Source organism: Dasypus novemcinctus, chromosome 23, assembly GCF_030445035.2.
Source record: "Dasypus novemcinctus isolate mDasNov1 chromosome 23, mDasNov1.1.hap2, whole genome shotgun sequence".
Lineage (NCBI taxonomy): Eukaryota > Metazoa > Chordata > Mammalia > Cingulata > Dasypodidae > Dasypus > Dasypus novemcinctus.
Genome location: NC_080695.1, coordinates 37,373,229 through 37,392,133, shown reverse-complemented (window position 1 = coordinate 37,392,133; position 18,905 = coordinate 37,373,229). Strand labels below are relative to the sequence as shown.

The 18,905-nt window shown below is 41.5% G+C and overlaps 1 protein-coding gene across 2 annotated transcripts in view; it reads left to right on the top strand.

The window, feature by feature from the left end:
- The window catches only part of PRKCB (protein kinase C beta), a 362,468-nt gene that overhangs the window by 139,988 nt on the left and 203,575 nt on the right, over positions 1 to 18,905 (top strand). For both annotated transcript variants that reach the window (XM_012519041.3, XM_012519039.3), the window contains exon 3: positions 14,157 to 14,239. In XM_012519041.3, the coding sequence (XP_012374495.2) occupies positions 14,157 to 14,239 (83 nt within the window). The remainder of the gene's footprint in view (positions 1 to 14,156; positions 14,240 to 18,905) is intronic.

Here is an 18,905-nt window from a genome sequence, read left to right as displayed (position 1 = left end):
CCTCCCCCCCGCCCCACCGGTTGTCTGTTCTCTGTGTCTTTTTGCTGCGTCTTCTTTGTCAGCTTCTGTTGTTGTCAGCGGCACGGGAATCTGTGTTTCTTTTTTGTTGCGTCATCTTGTTGTGTCAGCTCTCAGTGTGGGCGGCACCATTCCTGGGCAGGCTGCACTTTCTTTCATGCTGGGCGGCTCTCCTTATGGGGCGCCCTCCTTGCCCCTGGGGCTTCCCTATGCGGGTACACCCCAGCGTGGCACGGCACTCCTTGCGCGCATCAGCACTGCGCATGGGCCAGCTCCACACGGGTCAAGGAGGCCCGGGGTTTGAACCACAGACCTCCCATGTGGTAGGCGGACACCCTATCCATTGCGCCAAGTCTGCTGCCCATGTTAAAGTTTTTAATATGTTATCTCATTTAATCCTTGAGCAACTCTGTGACTAGTACACTTTTTACCCCCATTTTATTGTTAAAAGTGGCTTAGAAAGATTAAGTCAAATGGGAGTGTACAATAGGAATGTTAAACTTAGTCTAGCGGATCAGGGAAGCATCTCCAAAGAAATGACATTTATTCTGAGATCTGAAGCATCATAGGAGTTAGTTAAACAAAAAGTAAGCCTCAGAGGCCACGGGGATGAAATTTTCACCTAGGGAAGTGGACTGGTTTTGGGCGATAATTAGAGATTAGATTTGACAGAACTGGTGGTTGGAACTGGGGGTTGGTAGTGAGGGAGGAGTCAAGAGCAGCTCTTGGTGAGTGGTGTGGGCACATTGAGAGAGAGCAAACATCAGACAGAAGAGGGTAGAACAAGAACTTGGTCTGGGGCATGTTCAGTTTGTTGTCCAAATGGTGATGCTGAGGAAACAGGTGGAGATATAGTCATGGAACTCAGGGGGAGAACTCTGGGCCTGCAGGTACAAGTTTGGGAGTCAACAGCAGGTATTTAGGTGGATTTCTGGATACATGTGGTTTGACCAGAATTCCTTGGAAAAGAGTGAGTCATAGAGAACAGATCAGCACCGGGGACAGAGCCTGGAGGAATTTCATAAGTTAGGGTTGGAGAGAACAAGAGGAAGATGAGGGAGCCAGTGAAAGGAGGAAGAGGCCACAGTGGACAGAATCAAGAAGTTACAGGGAGGCAAACTTGTGTAGCCTGAAGACGAACTTTCTATTATTAGAGTTGTCCTTAGGAGGGCCCCTTGTCCTTGGACATGTGCATCTCTCTGGGATGTTGTTGAAAGGATATTTGCATTGGTATGGGGTGAGAACAATTGTCTTTGAATTGGTTAGGGTTCTTTGGTTGTTTGTAGCAATAGAAATTGATTGCAGTTATTTTAAGGGAAAATCAATTAGAAAGGTATGGGGTATCACATACAAAAATTGCCAGGCTTTAGAAATTTCAAGGTCCTGAGTAGCTCTAAGGACCTAGGTGAAGGAAATTAATGGATGACCTTCTCATGGTGACACTATTGGAATGAATCAACTCCAGCTGCATTCTGCCCTGTGTCTCTCTGCTCCAGAATAAAATTCTAGGGAGAATGAGTCTGGCCAATCTTGGGTCACATGCCAACCCCTTGGCCAGGGAAAAGTGGGACACCTTGATTGACAGGCCTCCCAAGACTGCATACATGGAAGAAGGATGGTTTCCCATAGGAAAGGAGGGGGAGTGGATACTGGGCAGATGGAAACAACATACTTCCACCATAACCTCTAGGGCCCTGTCTTAGATTTGGTGAGTTTTGCCACATTCACGTAGCATGCCACCCCTCTTTGGTTGTTACTAGTGTTTTGCCTGCCAGAGGATTAAGCTTTCTCAGTTTGCTTTTTAAAGTGAGTTGGGGGACTGGGGTTGACATGGATCTATCTCTGGGCTTCAAGCCACTAGCTCTGGAGGTGCAGTTTGGAAGATGTGATTCATTGCCATGTCAGGAAAGAGCATGGTCTTGTGGCTAAGTGGCCCCTCCTTCACCAGCAAGGGTAGGATGCTGGGAGCAGGAAGATGGCTGAAAGCAGTATTGCATCATGGAGGTGCATATGTCCATTCTAAAGACATTTATGAAATGAAGCCTGAGTAATAGGCATCCATGAACATAGGAGACCTGTCAATTCCCATATTTCCTGGCACTTTCTCTCACCTGAGCAAACTCCTAGGTACAACTTATTCATCATGGACTGAGGATCTAGAGCAGTTAAGAGAAGGATGAAACACTGTATCCCACTGTCCTCAATGAACTGATTGAATTGAGCATTCTTAATACCAAGACTCTAAGTTTTAAAAAAAAAGAAGCTTACTTACAGGAACACATGAAACACAAGAGAAAATAGGGTCCTTCTTTGCACCCTCATATTTCTCACCTTTGGTTTATTAGTCAGAACTCCTTTGGTTGCAAGAGACAAAAACCAATCCAAGCTGGTTGAGGCAAAGAGGATTTTATTGGTTGATACAGAATAGTCCACTGGTTCTCCCTTCAGGTCTGGTTGGATCTGGGTACTCACGTGTGGCCTTCAGATATTTCTTGGCTCTGCTTTTCTCTGTGTTAGCTTCATTCTCAGGAAAGCTTTTCCTTTGTGATAAGAAAGATGGTAAATGCAGACTTATTCCCTACTAGCTTAGCAACTCTGCTGGAAAAATAAATCCTCTTTCCTAATAATTCCAGCAAAATCCTGAAACTGATTCTCATTGGGTGGCTTGAGTCCCATACCCATCCCTGAATCTACCCTGTGACCTGAGTCACTGGTCCACCCTTGGAGCCAGTGGGGGGGTGCGGGGAGGAGGGCAGCTTTACATGACTCACATGAACTGTGTATCAGAGAGGAGGTGATTCCCCAAAGGAAAACTGGGGTGGTATTCCTAAAGGAAGAGCACAAAGGACAGATGCTGGTCAGCAGAAACAAGACATGTCCACCCCAGTTGGTTTCATGGCCCGGTGTTCTCTTGGCTGATACCCTGAGGCTGCATGTGGCTGATAAGTCAAGGGATGTTAGTGGCTTAGACAACAGCTGTATGTCATGCTGTCCCCATCTTCAGGGATCTGATCAAAATAGGGAGGCCAAAGGGGGAAGACAGTCCCCATGTGTTATCTAAACAAGAGGATGCTCACAGCAGCTGTCCTCATCTCTGACCAGAAATTTTCTAAGTATTTTGTTTCCCAGTGGGGCCTGCTCAATGAGCCTTTCCTCCCTGTGTGTGTGCCTTTTCTTCTCATGAGTTTATTTACTTCTGAGGCCTGTTCTTTACCTCTTGTTGGCTCAATTGCTTTATCTTGCTTAGTTAAATAAATTTAGTAACATTATAACCTAAAACATTCTTTTCCTGCAGTTGCTGACCCCTGAAAGGTTATTGCTTTTGCCGCTCTCCCCTCCCCATGGTGTTTGGCTATTCATAAAAAAATGAACTTTGCTCTCTGTTCCTCCGCTCCTCCAGGAGGAAATGATTACCATTAGAGCCTGAAGAATTCCCTGTGAGACTAGGTAAATAAAAGACAGCCCATCCATACAGCGGCATAACATGCAGCTGTGGGAGCACAATGGGGGTCATTGGAACGAGCTCCCAGATGTGTTAAGTGAAGAAAAAGCACGTGGCGGCAGAGTGTGCAGAGCAGGGACTCAGCATATTAGAATCACTTGGGGAGCTTTTTAAAAGGACTGATGTTTGGGCCCCACCCCAGGGCAATTAAATCAGAATCTCTTGAGGGTAGGGCCTGAGCACTGATTTGTTTTCAAAGTTCGCGAGTGATTTGAATGTGCAGCCAGGGATGAGTGTAGTGGCGTAGAATATGTTATCATTTGTGTAAAATAAAAGGGACATAGATAAAAACATAAAGGAAATAGTAGCTTACTCTGTATGTATATATTGATTCACACATGTGCTTTCCTATATAGAGAATGATACAGGGAAACTAGGAAAAGTAGTTTCCCTCCAGTAACTGGGAGAAGAGCATTTTTAAAAAATCATGAGCATGGTATACTCTTAAGAACATCTTTCACTTCATTTTCAAAGCTAGCAAAGCATGACTGTGAGATGACCTTTGAGCTCAGAAAGTCTCCAGAATCACACATACCATTGTGCCATCACTGACCTCAACTGCCTTGATAAGCAATTTCTGAATGTGGGAGTGATGAATAGAGCTCCTTCATTCATTCATCATTTATCCACATTCTTATTAAGAATTAGGTATGAGCTAGACATGTGCTAGGCACATTCATCTGATTTCATCCTCATGACTATAATGTTAAGTCAGTGGTCTTATCCCTAGTCTGAGATATTTTAGCTCTGAGATAAATATAACCAAGTAGACATATTTTAGGCAGGATAATCAGCTAAGACAGAGCTTGCAAATCAGTGTGTTTGGATGACTGGCAAAGAGTTTTTAAAAATCCTTCCTGACAACACTGGATCAGCAAACCCACGGCCCCTGTCAGCTGGAGCTGAGTGGTGACTGTCCCTGAGATGGGGTCATGGGCTCTCCAGTTCAGCCAGCCACCACCCTTCCCTACTTTGTCACAAAGTCTGGGCTCCATAGGCATTTGAGATTGTGACCCCTGCATGAAAGTGGATAGAATAAATGAGCCATCGCCTGTCCCTATGAGGATACTGAGATGAATTATCCCGTAGAAGTCACCATTTCTATTTCAGTCTGGCCTCCAGTCTGCTGGTTCGGGGACTAAGCATGTCTGCTTTAAATTTAATTTGTGGATTGTGTTTGATGGGCTGTTGTCATTGATATATTTGTGAAACGAATTTGTAAGGAATTTGTTAATTCCTTACAATAAGGAATGAGTAAAATACATTATAGAAAGGGACAGTCATTCAGCCTGGCAGGAGTACAGAGCAGTGGAGTGGTAGCAGATGAGAGCAAAGTTAGACAGTGGCTATATTGTGGATGGATGCTAGGCTAAGGTATTTGAACTTTATTTTTTAGGCCAGTGTTATACAATAGAACTCTCTATGATGATGGAAATGCCTTATGATGGCATTGTCCAATGCAGCAGTCTATAGCTGCATGTGGCTAGAAACTTGAAATGTGGCTAGTGTGACTGAGGAATTGAATTATAAATTTTATCTAATTTAAATAGCCACATATGGCTAATGGGTACCATATTGGACAGCCTAGTGCTGGGTGATAGACAACTAGTGAATGTACTGGGACAGGGGAATATTCTAATGAAAACTGGGTTTTAAGAGGATGAATTTGCCAGGAGTGTGTAGGCTGCATGGGTGAGGGGGGAGGGGGGCGTAAATAGGAATAATGTTGGCAACTTAGAATCTATTAAGCACTAACTGTGCTTTAATCCTCATAACAATTCTGTGAAGAGAGTACTATTATTATTCCTATTTTACAGAGTAGGAAACTGAGGCACAGCCAGATCCACTGATTATTCAGGGTCACGTCGCTAATGAAATGAAGTCAGGCAGCCTGACTGTAGGCCCACATTGTGAACCCCTCCATCTTGGGAGGCTGGATGGTTGTTGATGAACCTTCACCGACAGCTTACCTTGTACCTGACACTACAGGTTACATTCATACAGGGCAGCTCATTTACTGTTCAAAGCAACCCAGTGACAGTGGTGGTTTTAGTTCCTTTATAGTCATGGAAACTTTGGCTCCTAAAGGTGAAATGTCAAGGTGGACTGGAGACAAGTTAAGGCTTTCTTGCAAAATTCCATGTCTGATTGAGGGCAGTTAAGGTGGAGTCAGTGAGAACTGTACAGAAGGATATGGTATAAAAGATGTTGCGAAGGAAGAATCAGTAGGATTTAGCAACTGACTGAATGCGGGGGTGAGGAAAGTGGGGGAGGATTTCTTCTGGAACTGTCAGATGAATGACAAACACAAAAATGCAACTCTAAGATGAGAGTATGGGTTCTAAGAGGAAGACAAACCTCATTTCAGATTCAGGCTTTGCCATGGACTAGCTGACCAACCGACCTGGGGAGAATTTCTTTTCTCTGAGCATCCCCATTGGTATATCCAGAATCCTAATACCTTCTCATAGGGCCATGATGAGGCTTAGGTTAAACCATGGATATGAAAGCCCTTTGCAAATTCAAGTAGTGTGGCCAGGTGAGTTACTCTTGTTAAGGACAGGTGTTGCATGGAAATAGTGACAAGACTTTTCTGCCTTTAATCATGGAGATGGTTCAGGAAAGCATTTGGGGGAGCCCTGCCTCGTGTTGGACACCAGGCAGAGTTTAATGCAGCTAAACCTATTGTCAGCCAAACCTGGGAGGAAAGAGTGATTCTTCCCAGCCATTGTAAAGCAAAATTTGCATGCCTGATAGATCCAACTGAAATATCCCTTTCCACCAAGTACTTTACATATATTGCCTCATTTGAGTTTCACAACAGTCTTATAAGAGTAGATACTATTATTATTCCCATTTTGGAGAAGGAAAGTGAGGCTCAGAGGCATAGTAACCAGAATAATGTCCTTTGGCTTACAGGTGATAGAAGGAGGGCTTGAACTGAGGTCCATCTTACTCCAGAAAACAGGCCAGTTACTTCTGCAGATGATGAGCTTCTTCCCAGAGGAATGGCCAGGTTGGGGCCTCTTGATAGAAATGAGGGCCAAGGAATGTGCTGAGGGTCCTTCTCTTTCTTCTCCCACCACAGATACTTGCAGCTAGTGCTGGAATTTCTATCTTGGATTGATATGGATTTAGGGGCCAAGATTGCTCTCCAAGGATGTCAGAATTGGTTAGAGGAGTGGGATCACCTCCAAATAGAAAAACAGAAAAAAACTAAATTTTGATGATTTGGTTCTCCTTGGAGTGCAGTGAGTAAGTTTTAGTGATGAGAGTTGGGAGTTTGGGGGTGGGGTGCAGTATGAAGCTGGAGTCCTAATGCTTTCTTGGGGAAAACATTCCACAGAGGTCCTCTGGGTGGGTTACCTGGGCTTTGTTTTATTTTTAATTTTTAATTTTTTAAAAGATTTATTTATTTATTTATTTACTTCTTTTCCCTCCCCTGCCCCACCCCAGTTGTCTGTTCTCTGTGTCCATTTGCCGCGCCATTGTCTTTGTCCGCTTCTGTTGTTGTGAGCGGCATGGGAATCTGTGTTTCTTTTTTTGTTGTGTCATTTTGCTGTGTCAGCTCTCCGCGTGGGTGGCGCCACTCTTAGGCAGGCTGTACCTTCTGTCGCGCTTGGCGGCTCTCCTCACAGGGCACACTCCTTGTGCGCAGGGCTCCTCCACGCAGGGGACACCCCTGTGTGGCATGGCACTCCTTGCGTGCATCAGCACTGCGCGTGGGCCAGCTCCACACAGGTCAAGAAGGCCCGGGGTTTGAACCGCGGACCTGCCATGTGGTAGACGGATGTCCCAATGACTGGGCCAGGTCTGCTTCCCTTACCTAACCTTTGACTACAGCCTACTGCTTCTGGGATCAACAGGGTGTTTCTGATCCTTGGCCAGTTTATTGGTTTACTATTACTGCTATAGCAAATTACCACGCTCTTAATGGCTTAAAACAATACAACTTTATTATCTTAACAATTCAGAAGTCAAAAATCCAAAATTATGTGTCTTATAGGACTAAAATCAAGGTGTTGGTTGGGCTACATTCCCCTGGACCTTCTGGGGAGAGTCCATCTTTAGTTTCCAGCTTCTGGAGGCTGTTCACATTCCTTGGCTGGTGGCCCCCTTAAGATAATGGCATCATTTGAACCTCTGCTTCCATTGTCACATCTCCTTTTCTGACTCTGACACTCATATCATCTTCTTATAAGGATCCTTGTGATTTCATTGGGCCCAGCTTAATCTCCCCATCTCAAGAGCCCTAACTTAATTATACCTGCAGTGGGGGTTCATTGTTCTGTCTACCACAGCTGGCATGTGGCCTTTATAATCTTACAGGTAGAAAAGGAGAGGTGGAGGTGGACAGGCTTGAGATCTCTTTCTCATGAATCTCAAATGTAAATGTGTAGGGCCAGGTGAGTAATAAAAATGCCCAGTGAAGGCTAGATGGGAGAATGTATGCTTGGCCTGTTTATAAGGGGAAATTTTCACTCAGCTTGAGCCAAGAATGAGGGCCAATGTTGCCCAATCTTCCAAGAAAAGCTGTAAATTTAAGTTTTTGAAATCTTCTGATATTAAATTGTTGGCTCAAAAAGTTAAAAAAAAGTATTGTGTAGTCATAATAAAACATGATTAGAGGCTGGATTCAAAGGGCTGTAGGCTGCCAGCTTTCAACCTCTGCAGAGCAAAGAGCTATTGAATAAACTGTGAAACATCTAGGAATTCTTGGCTCTTACCAGGTACCTGTTTAAAGGAGGACACGGGACATTTTGCAACAGCTCAGCAAATGTTGTCTCTAAGAAAAACTGGTCTACCCTGAATTTGCCAAACAGAAATGAGGGGGTGTTTATTTGCATCACAAAAGGATTTAGTTTGTTTCTTTAAATAGATAGCCTTACTACTCTCTTTTAAATGTTTTAGTTAACTGGAAATTTGATTTGCACTTTTCAGAAGTACATCATGTAAAACAAATACCTACACCAGAAGCTAACCAACTTTTGAAAATATTTTCCCAGCTTCTTGAGAATCCCCTATGGACTATGCACAGATTACAGTCATGTCGCTTGGCATATTCTTCCTCTATGGAAATGGATTATTTCTGTGGATAACTGGGGAAGCTGCCTAAAGGGACCTTTTCAATGACCAATGTTCTATTAATTCTATTCATGTTTATGGAATGTGGAAGGACCAGCTAGGAACTACATGTACTCTAGTTGATTGAGATTTCTGATTTTCTCCTTGGCTAATGATAGTCATCCTTTTGTTCATTCACTCACCGAACGCTTATTTATCAGTTATACCAGGAATTGTAGTAGACATGTACCTCTGGTAAACCAGAGCTGAGCCCTCCCCCTGCCCCCAGTAAGATCATAACTGATTTTTTGATTATTTTGAAGAAAGGTTCTAGACTAAAACAACTATTTGTAAATGAAAAAAGAAAAACCTTTTCCAAATAGCTTTGGGTCAAAGAGGAAATTAAAATGACAATATTAGACCACTTAGAAACTTAAAACAATAGCACTAAATAGAAAACATAGTATGCATCTAAAGCTGTACTTAGAATAAGGTTTTTAGCCTTAAAATCTTTAAGAAGAATGGGACTAAATTAACTGAGCAGTTAATTCAAGAAGCTTTTTAGAAAGAATGATTAATAGGAGGAGACATTTGTTGAATATTCATGATCTACTAGGCATAGTTCTTGAACATGGATTAGCTCATTTAATTTTCATAACAACTCCATGAGATGGGCACTATTATTATCACTGCTATTTTTCAGATAGGAAAATGAAATACAGAGAGATATAATGAACCTCTCAGATCGTACAGTTTTCAGATGGTTGATATAGGATGCAAAGCAAATGATGGATGCAATTCAACTCCAGAATCTGTAGTCCTAATCAGTAAGTAGGATGAATAAAAGTAAAAAATAGCAATTAATAAAGTAGGAAAAAAGAAAACAGTAGAGTTGATAAATATTTCCAAGATCTGTTTCTTTAAAATAATAGAATAATAAAATATACAACAAAGAAGATAAACTTTTGGAAAAAAAAATGAGAGACCACCTACCAATAAAAGGTAAGGACAGAATGACAATGGACATAGTATCATCCCAGATAAGATGATATAATTTAAATATATTAAGGAGAATACTACAGACAATTTCTAAGGAAAATATGAATTCCCAAAATTAGTTCAAGAAGTGGTAGAACACCCTGTGTGGTTGAAATGTATAGAGTAAGAGGTGAAGTTGCTAAAAATTTATAACAAGATAGGATTATCTGCTATTATTCCCTTCTATTGGAAGTTATTCTGAAAGTTCTAGATGTTGAAATTTGATAAGGGGAAAAAAAGAGGTACATTTATCAGAAAGAAAAAAATAATATTATTTGGGATATGATTATTTACTCAAGGGAAGCAACTAAAAACTCACAAAAAGTCTTTGAGCTCAATAAAAATAACTCCTTACAAAATAAATACACTAAACAGTGTTGCTTTCCTGTTTATAAACAATAACCAGTTGAGAAACAGTGGAAAAACTGCAAAATCACTATAGCACAAAAAGGTCCCTCATAATATACTAAATGAAAAATGTGTCGGGTCCTAAATAAAGAACATTAAAGACTTTATTTGGGGATATAAAGTTAGATTTTAACACAATTTTAGTCAGAGTCTCAATAAATTTTTGTTGGGGGAGATTAATTAAATATAACTCCAATAAAAATTCCATTGGTATTTAAAAAAATGAGAAAAACTCATTCTAAAGTTCACTTGGAAGAATAAACATGCAGTGATAGCCAAGAAAATGTTGAAAAGAAGGATGAGGGAGGATTTGCCCTGCCAAGATGTAACATATTATAAAGCTACTATAATTAAAGCCCATATTGCTGTACTAAAAGAGTAGATAGATCAATGGAACTGAATGGAAGGCCCAAAGACAGACCCCAGTGTACATAATTATTTGGCATATAATAAAGTTGGCATTTGAAATCAGTGGGGAAGGAATAAATTATTCAACAAAGGATGCGTGACAATTGGTTACCTATTTGGAAAAAAAAATAGCAAGGCAGATTTCCATTTCATATCATAATACGGATGGATTGAAGAGTTTAAAGGGCACGTGATCCATATAAAACTAAAACCTATGTAATACTATTTCTGTGACTTTGGGACACAATAAAGACCTTATTAAGGCTAGCTGGATTAGGTTATATTTTTGTCCAGTTTTAGTCTTCAGTGGTTTCAAAGTTATACATAGTATTTCTGTTCTTATTTTCATCCTTAAATGTTAACACACATATTTAAACTTAGAGTGTCCTATAATAATAGGTGGTTTCTCAGTATCTTGGAAAATAAAGCAAGACTGTTAGCACATTTTAATTCTCTAGCCCTGCTCCCTCATCTTATCTAGGTTTAGGTAATAGGTCTCCTACTCTCCTTCCCCCTCCCCCTCCCCTTCCCCCTTCCTCCTTCTCTTCTCCTTCTCTCTCTTCTATTTTTTCCCTTCATCCCTGTTTCTTATAACACATGTTCCTCTTTTATTATTTATCTATTTATTTATTTTTGCAGGTGTCTATTCTGTAGTACTTCTTTCTAAGTTCTTTGGTTCTGGAAATGTCTCAATTTTGTCCTTTTACTTGAGTGCTAGTTTGGCTGGGTATGAGGTTTTAGGATCAAAATGATTGTTCCTGAGGCTTTAAAGATACTGTTGTATCATGTAAGTATTTTACATATGTATTCATTGTATTCAAAATTCATGATGGGAATTCTGATGTTAAAATTCTTTTTGTTCCCTTGTCAGTAAGCTGTCACTCCCTGCTCCTGCTGTACACTTTAGAATGATCTCAGAGCCTTGATATCTTCACTGTAGGACTTTTTTCCTTAATTAATGCATATTACTATTGATACTTCATGGTTTCTTTCAATTTAGTAATCAAACTCTTCTTAATCTTTAGGGATCTTTTTCCTTCTTATTTCTTTGATTACATCCTTTGCCACTCTCTGTTCTATCCTGAGTATCCTTTTAGATGAATATTATAATTTTTTGGATCTATCATACATGTTTCTTAGCATTTTCATTTCTTCTTTGCTTTTCTCTTTTATAGGATTCTGGGGAAAATTCCTCAATTTAGATTTCCAGTTTGCTAAATTTTTTTCAGTGTTAATTATTTCAAACATTGAGATTTCACTTTTGACAATAATACATCTTTCTCTTTAACTGTTTTTTTCCCCAAAATGAAAGTAGTTTTTTTCCCTTCATTTTATAATTAATACATATTCATTGTAAAAGTTTTTTTTTTTTTTTAAAGATTTATTTATTTATTTAATTTCCCCCCCTCCCCTGGTTGTCTGTTCTTGGTGTCTATTTGCTGGGTCTTGTTTCTTTGTCCGCTTCTGTTGTCGTCAGCGGCACGGGAAGTGTGGGCGGTGCCATTCCTGGGCAGGCTGCTCTTTCTTTTCACGCTGGGCGGCTTTTCCTCACGGGCGCACTCCTTGCGCGTGGGGCTCCCCCACGCAGGGGACACCCTTGCGTGGCACGGCACTCCTTGAGCGCATCAGCACTGCGCATGGGCCAGCTCCACACGGGTCAAGGAGGCCCGGGGTTTGAACCGCGGAACTCCCATATGGTAGACGGACGCCCTAACCACTGGGCCAAAGTCCGTTTCCCATGTAAAAGTTTTAAACAATACGGAACAATGTAAGGGTGAAAGTAAAAATAATTTGCAACCCTACTGCCCAGAGTTAGTCATTACTGGCAATTTTTGACAACTGCTCATATATATCTCATGGCATCCACAGACATACAGGCACAGAGAGACATATACACATGCACAACATACAAAATTTGATACAAACATTTATACACAATAAATATTAAAACAGAAAATGGAGAAAGTAAAGAAGACATTAGATCCTTTGAACACTCTTCTTGGTTTCCATGCATGACTATTTTTTAAAAAAACTTTTTATTGTGGAAAATTTCAAACATATGTGAAAGTAGAGTAGTGTAATGAATCCTCATGTGTCCATTAGCCAGGTTCAGTAATGAGCACCAAGTCTATTTTTTCATCTATAATCCTATCTTCTCTCCTCCCGGGAACACTGAATTATTTTGAATCAAATCATTGTATCTATGAAGATTTTCAGGATATATCCTCAAAAGTTAAGGACTCTTTTAAGAAATATAACCACAATGCCATTATCACACCACAAATTAAAATTCCCTCATACATATCAATAATAATAATTCCCTCATATCATAAAGTTAGTGAGCATATCCATTTCCCGATTATCTCATTTTTTTAAAACTATTGGTTTATTCAACTATGATCCAAACAAGGTCCACATATTGCATTTAGTTGAAACGTTTCTTTAATCTTTTTATATGCTTCTCCTCTGCCTCCCATCCCTTTCTTTGCAGATTGCCTCCCTTTGGTGTCATTTATATGTTCCTCTGTGACTTATGTTTTCTCTAAATTGGTAGTGGGTCATGATGCTTGAGCTGATTTAGAATTGAGTATTATCCTAGAATACATCATAGATGGAGGGGTGGACTTTCATCAGGAGACAGGAAGTGTCTGGTTCTCTCTCTTTGTGTGATGCTAGCAGTGATTGGTGATTGTTAACTAGGTCCATTATATCAGTAAGAGACCTATAAAACTGAGTGGGGCAAAGTGTAAACTATAATGTAAACTGTAGTCCTTGATTAGTACAATGATTTAATATGTGTTCATCATTTGTAACAAATGCACCACACTAATGAAAGATGTTGTTAATGTGGGCAAGTGTGGGAGAGAGGTGGGGGTGGAGTATATGGGAATCCCCTATATTTTTGATGTAACGTGTATGTAATCTAAAGCTTATTAAAAATTTTTTTTTAAGTCGAGAGAGAGAGAGAGAGAGAGAGAGAGAGAGAGAGAGAGAGAGTGCAAGCACCTGGAGGCTCACTGTTCAATTTTCATTTACTGTGAATGTACTTTGAAAAAGTTCTATCCTGGTCCCTACAGCATGGCATCCATTCTTTAGGAACTCACAGTCTAGAGTCTGTAAAAGAAGATTTGAACAACAAACCTGTAAAGGAAGATCTGAACAAGAATAAAATAATTAGCATCATTTTTAGTATATTTCTCTGACCTTCTCTCTCCCCTAGTGATATAATACCATATTATGGAGCTATATCATTGTTGCATTTAACTCACACAAGTTAAAATATATTAATGGGTTACAAAATATGAAAGTAACAATCTATTACATTGTAGCCCATTTGTACTATCTTCCGCTCAATTACCGTTGCTCCTGGGTGAGATGGGAGGCACATCTGCCATTCCTGCTCACTCTCAATTTCACACTCCCTTCATCTTATGAGCATCTCATTTCTCTAAGTATGAGTTAGTGTTTACAGATGTTTAATTTTAATACATTTATGGACCTAAACACAAGCCAACTACTTCATCTGGTACCTGCTCTAAGAATTAATGTCTGTTCCAAAACCAGTGGAACCAGGTAATTTAAGTTAAGGGTCTTCAAGGGAGCATAATTTGGAGACTATAAGAAGTCCAGATTTAATAATGTCTTCCCTCCTTTTCCCTCTCTTTTCCCCTCCCCTTTCCTTCTTCCCCTCCTCCTACCCTTATTCTCTCCTTTGCAGTCTGCTGCTTTGTCGTGCACAAGAGGTGCCATGAATTTGTCACCTTCTCCTGCCCAGGAGCTGACAAGGGCCCAGCCTCTGATGTAAGTAGGGGACATTGCTCACCTTTCTCTGTCCACAGTAAGTGCATCCTTTTGTGTAAATGTGAGTGAGGATGCTTGAACAAATAAGTAGGGATGTTCTCATTCCAGGGCATGAACAGAGAGCATGTGGTGGCCCCTACAGCCTCTGGGATCATTTTCCTTTTAATAAAATGCACAAAAAATAATGGAAAAAAAAAAGCACAAAACAAAACCTTTTGAGAAGGGGTGTGGTTGGACAGGAAACCAGCTAGTTCCCCTACTGTGATTTTGCTAAATGTCTACAGCTTTATAGCTAGAGTTGGAGAATGGTGGGGAGGGCCTTAATTGTTAGTGCTCCTGTAAAAATGTAGTTATGATGGTATCTTATTTTTTTTTTTATTGACTTTGTAATAATATTACATTAAAAATATATATGTGAGGTCCCATTCAACCCCACCCCCCCACCCCCCCCCTCCCCCCCCCCCCAACAACACTCGTTCCCATCATCATGACACATCCATTGGATTTGGTAAGTACATCTTTGGGCACCTCTGCACCTCATAGACAATGGTCCACATCATGGCCCATACTCTCCTCCATTCCATCCAGTGGGCCCTGTGAGGATTTACAATGTCCGGTGATTACCTCTGAAGCACCATCCAGGGCAGCTCCATGTCCCAAAGACGCCTCCACCTCTCATCTCTTCCTGCCTTTCCCCATACCCGTCGTCCACCATGTCCACTTTTCCCAATCCAATGCCACCTCTTCTATGTGGACATTGGATTGGTTGTGTCCATTGCACCTCTATGTCAAGAGGAGGCTCAGATTCCACATGGATGCTGGATGCAATCCTCCCATTTTCAGTTGTAATCACTCTAGGCTCCATGGTGTGGTGGTTGTCCTTCTTCAACTCCATCTTAGCTGAGTGTGGTAAGTCCAATAGATCAGATTGTAGTTGCTGGAGTCTGTTGAGGCTCAGGACCTGGCTATCACATTGTCAGTCCAGAGATTCAAATCCCCTAAATATATCTTAAACCCCAACATTAACTGCACCTCCAGCACATTAGCATGAAAGTCTTATGAAGGGAGATCCCATCTGAGTCCAGATTCATCACACATAAACACCATTTCCAGAGAGGGGCCATCTGCCCTGGTAGTTAACCCCATCGGCCATGACCATAACTCCCATGGGTCTGTTTAGCCTTCAAAGGAACCAATATCTGGGGGTTGTATCTGCTTTATCTGTCTCTCTGACTCTGCTCAGTTGTGCATAAGGGCAATCCTTCTGCCAGCCTCCAGACTCTTTTTTAGAAACTCGTAGCCATATAAACTCATTTCTCCTTTCCATTTCCCCCTTACTTTAGGTCAAACAGCATTTTAAAGTCATGGTATTTTATGTAGACATGGATATTCTGCTGATCCGCATTGAACCTTCCGTATAAGGTCCTTTTCCAGTTGCATCATCAGTTGGTAGTTGATAGTGGTCCCTCGTTGCCAGGGAGGCTCATCCCTGGGTGTCATGTCCCACGCTGGGGGGAAGGCATTGCATTTACATGCTGAGTTTGGCTTCGAGACTGGCCACATTTGAGTAACATGAAGGCTGACAGGAGGAAATTCCCAGGCACAATGTTGCTCTAGGCCTTGTTCTTATTTTAGGTTTATATGATGGTATCTTATAATGCACTTTATAACTCTTTGTCAGGGAGTTCTTAAGAATTAGGAGGAAATGAGTTTTTCCTAGTACTGCTTACCCCCAAAGTATGAGTACTGCTGGTGGGACAAGAGATGGCTGTAGGTAAAACAGGGCAAATAATTTTTTGTTTAGTCACTATGAATTCATTTTAATATGCATTGGAAATGTGTGTCTAGTAGTGGTTTTACATTTATGGTAGTATTATAAAATTTCCTACCTTAATAAAGGTATTCAGGTTAAAAAATAAGTTGATTTAAGGAAAATATTAAATAAATATTTAATGTGGGTGATAAAGGGATACAGGAAATATCTTGGTACATGTTTGTCTAAAGTTTGGGATACAATTGTTGATTGCCTACCCAACAGCCGTTCACTGCCCTCATCCTCTTCCTTTCTAGCAGAGGCCATCTCTCATGCTAGAAGGTGAAAATAAACAGACACTTGCTTTCCCAGGCTCCCTTGCCACTAGTGAATGGGCATGTGACCTAATCCTGTCCAATGGGACCTGAAGGGAAGTCTGGATGGGATTTCTGAAAAGAGAGAAGCATATCTTTCTTTGTCCTCTTGGACATTTTTGTGTGAGGACATACACTTGGAGTCATGGCAGCCACTTTGGATCAGTGAGGGAGACACTGCCGACATTATGAGTACAGCAGAATGGAAGTGTTGAAGGAACCTGGGCCATTGGTGACACTGATGAGCTGCCGAGCCAACTCTGAGCCCTCTTAGCTCTAGACTGAGTATAATGAGCTTCTCTTAGAGAAGTCTCGTTTTGGAGGGTATTCTTTTACATGCAGCTAAAACGGTCCTACTAATACACCACTTTCCACCATGCACATTCTTCCATTGCCTGGTAATAAACTGTTTTCAGCTTACCCTTTCTGTGGTCATCACACCTAGTTCTCTGGCCGTCACTCCTACTTCTCTTATTTTCCTGTTTTGGTCACCTTCCTGGAGTTTTCCCCATTGGCCTTGTCTCCATTACTGGTCCTGTTCTTGCCTACTTAGACTTGACAGCTGACCTCAGCTTCTTGGATTTTGAACCTGTTTTCTAAAGACTGGCCTCAACTGGAGCTTGCCCGAAGTGAGTAGTGACCATCTTCTGTCATTGCATTTGTTCTACTACTGCTGGCCTTCTACAAGTGGGCATCTGCCTTTTGCTGCAAACCAGGGGCATATCTGTTGCCATAGTAACACAAATTCTCTAAAGCTTATGCTCCAGTTACTTTGCTTAGGACACGTGGTGCTTGGGGATGAGAACTCCAAGCTCCATGGAACAACCAAAGTCCTTGCAGGCCTGTCTGCAGAGAGGAAGGTAGGACTGTTTATCATGTGCTCTCAGACTGTGCTAAATGGCCCTTTTAGTGCTAGGGAAAACAGGTAAGGAAATTTGCAGGGACTGCCTGGCTCCATTATGTACCTCTGAATGCTTGTGCAGTCTGAGGTTTGATACTCAAGGAGCAGCCAAAAGGGTTGTGTTTTCCATATCCTGTCTGTATCTGTCAACCCCTCCTGTCACATAAGACATCAACTCAACTCAAATAGTCAATATTTGGTCTCTGCAATGGAAGAACCCAAAGATAGAGCTGGCTTCAGGTCCAGTGAATCCAGGTGCTTAAATGAGGCCCTCAGGAATCTTTTTCTCCATTTCTTGGCTTAGCCTTCACCTATCTTGACTTTCCTTTTCAGGTAGGCTTTTCAATTATGGGTGCATGATGGCTGCCAGCACCTCTAGGCTTATATCTCATCAGTGCTATAACCCCAATGATAAGAGCTAAAGTCTTATCATTAAGGTTTGAGAGTCGGGGAAAGGTGGTTCCTCAGAGGAAAACTAGAGAAGCAGTATTATGTAGTGGTTAAAACTGTAGGCTATGCAGCCAGCATTCCTGGGTTCAAATCTGTGTGACCTTGGGCAAGTTACTTAAACTTCTCTGTGCCTTAACTTCCTCAACTGAAAAATGGGTGTAATAATAGTCCCTACCTTATAGAGTTAAGAGTCTCAAATGCATAAATATCTGCAAAAGGCATTTAGAAGTGTCTGATACTTAGCAAGAGCTACGTATATGATGATGATAATGATGATGACAATGAAGATGCTAATGAATCACAACGAATGCATGCCCAGAAGGCAGTAAGGACAGATGCCTATCTCAGAAGTCTGAAAAATGAGCACAATTTCTCCCTGCCACTTGGCAGTCCTTCCTAGGGGTGTGTAGGCTTTGTAAGTGATATAGGACCTCTGTCTGGGTGAGTGGAGCAGTGCAGCTCTTCATTGCCTTGGACATAGGAAGAGCAGAGGAGTTGGCAGCTTACCTGGACTGATTTTATCTCTAGACACAGTTCCAAGAAGGTCAGTTGGCACCAAGGATGATGAACTGGTCCAGACTCCTGAACTGGCTTGATTCAGTTCATTGGCCTTTCTCTGCCCATGGTTGTAGGCATGATTAAAGACCTCGTCACACCTGCTTGTCAACGTGTCCAGTCTCTCTTTTGTCTGCCTCTGTGGCTCATGCTGATATGGAGGGGTACTCTCCTTCTGCGTGACCTTGGAGGAGCTAGTGTGCAGAGAGCTTATGGAGCAGAAATGTGCTAGGCTCCATCCACTACCCTCTGCTTTTCCAAGCCTAGCATGAGCTGGGGAATATTTGGGATATTAGCAGAATTTTATGGCATGGCCATCATTCTATGGATAGGTCCACATCAGGCACATTAGGCTACCTGTCCCAGCTACTGACCCAACCAATGCCAATGCAAATAAAAAATATAGATGGGCACCCAACATTGGAAAACCCTCAGAACATGGCAGAGTTTATGGATGATACTTCTGGCCTCCTGCAGGCATCTTCCTTGTTCTTGCATTTATCTGGTTAGAAATCTTTAATTTTGCTGTCTCTTGGACCTTTTAGAGAGAGCTTATCTCTGGTACTTGCATAGGTATTACATACGAACCTATAGGTTACTTGGCACTCAGAATACTGATCATATAGCCTTCTG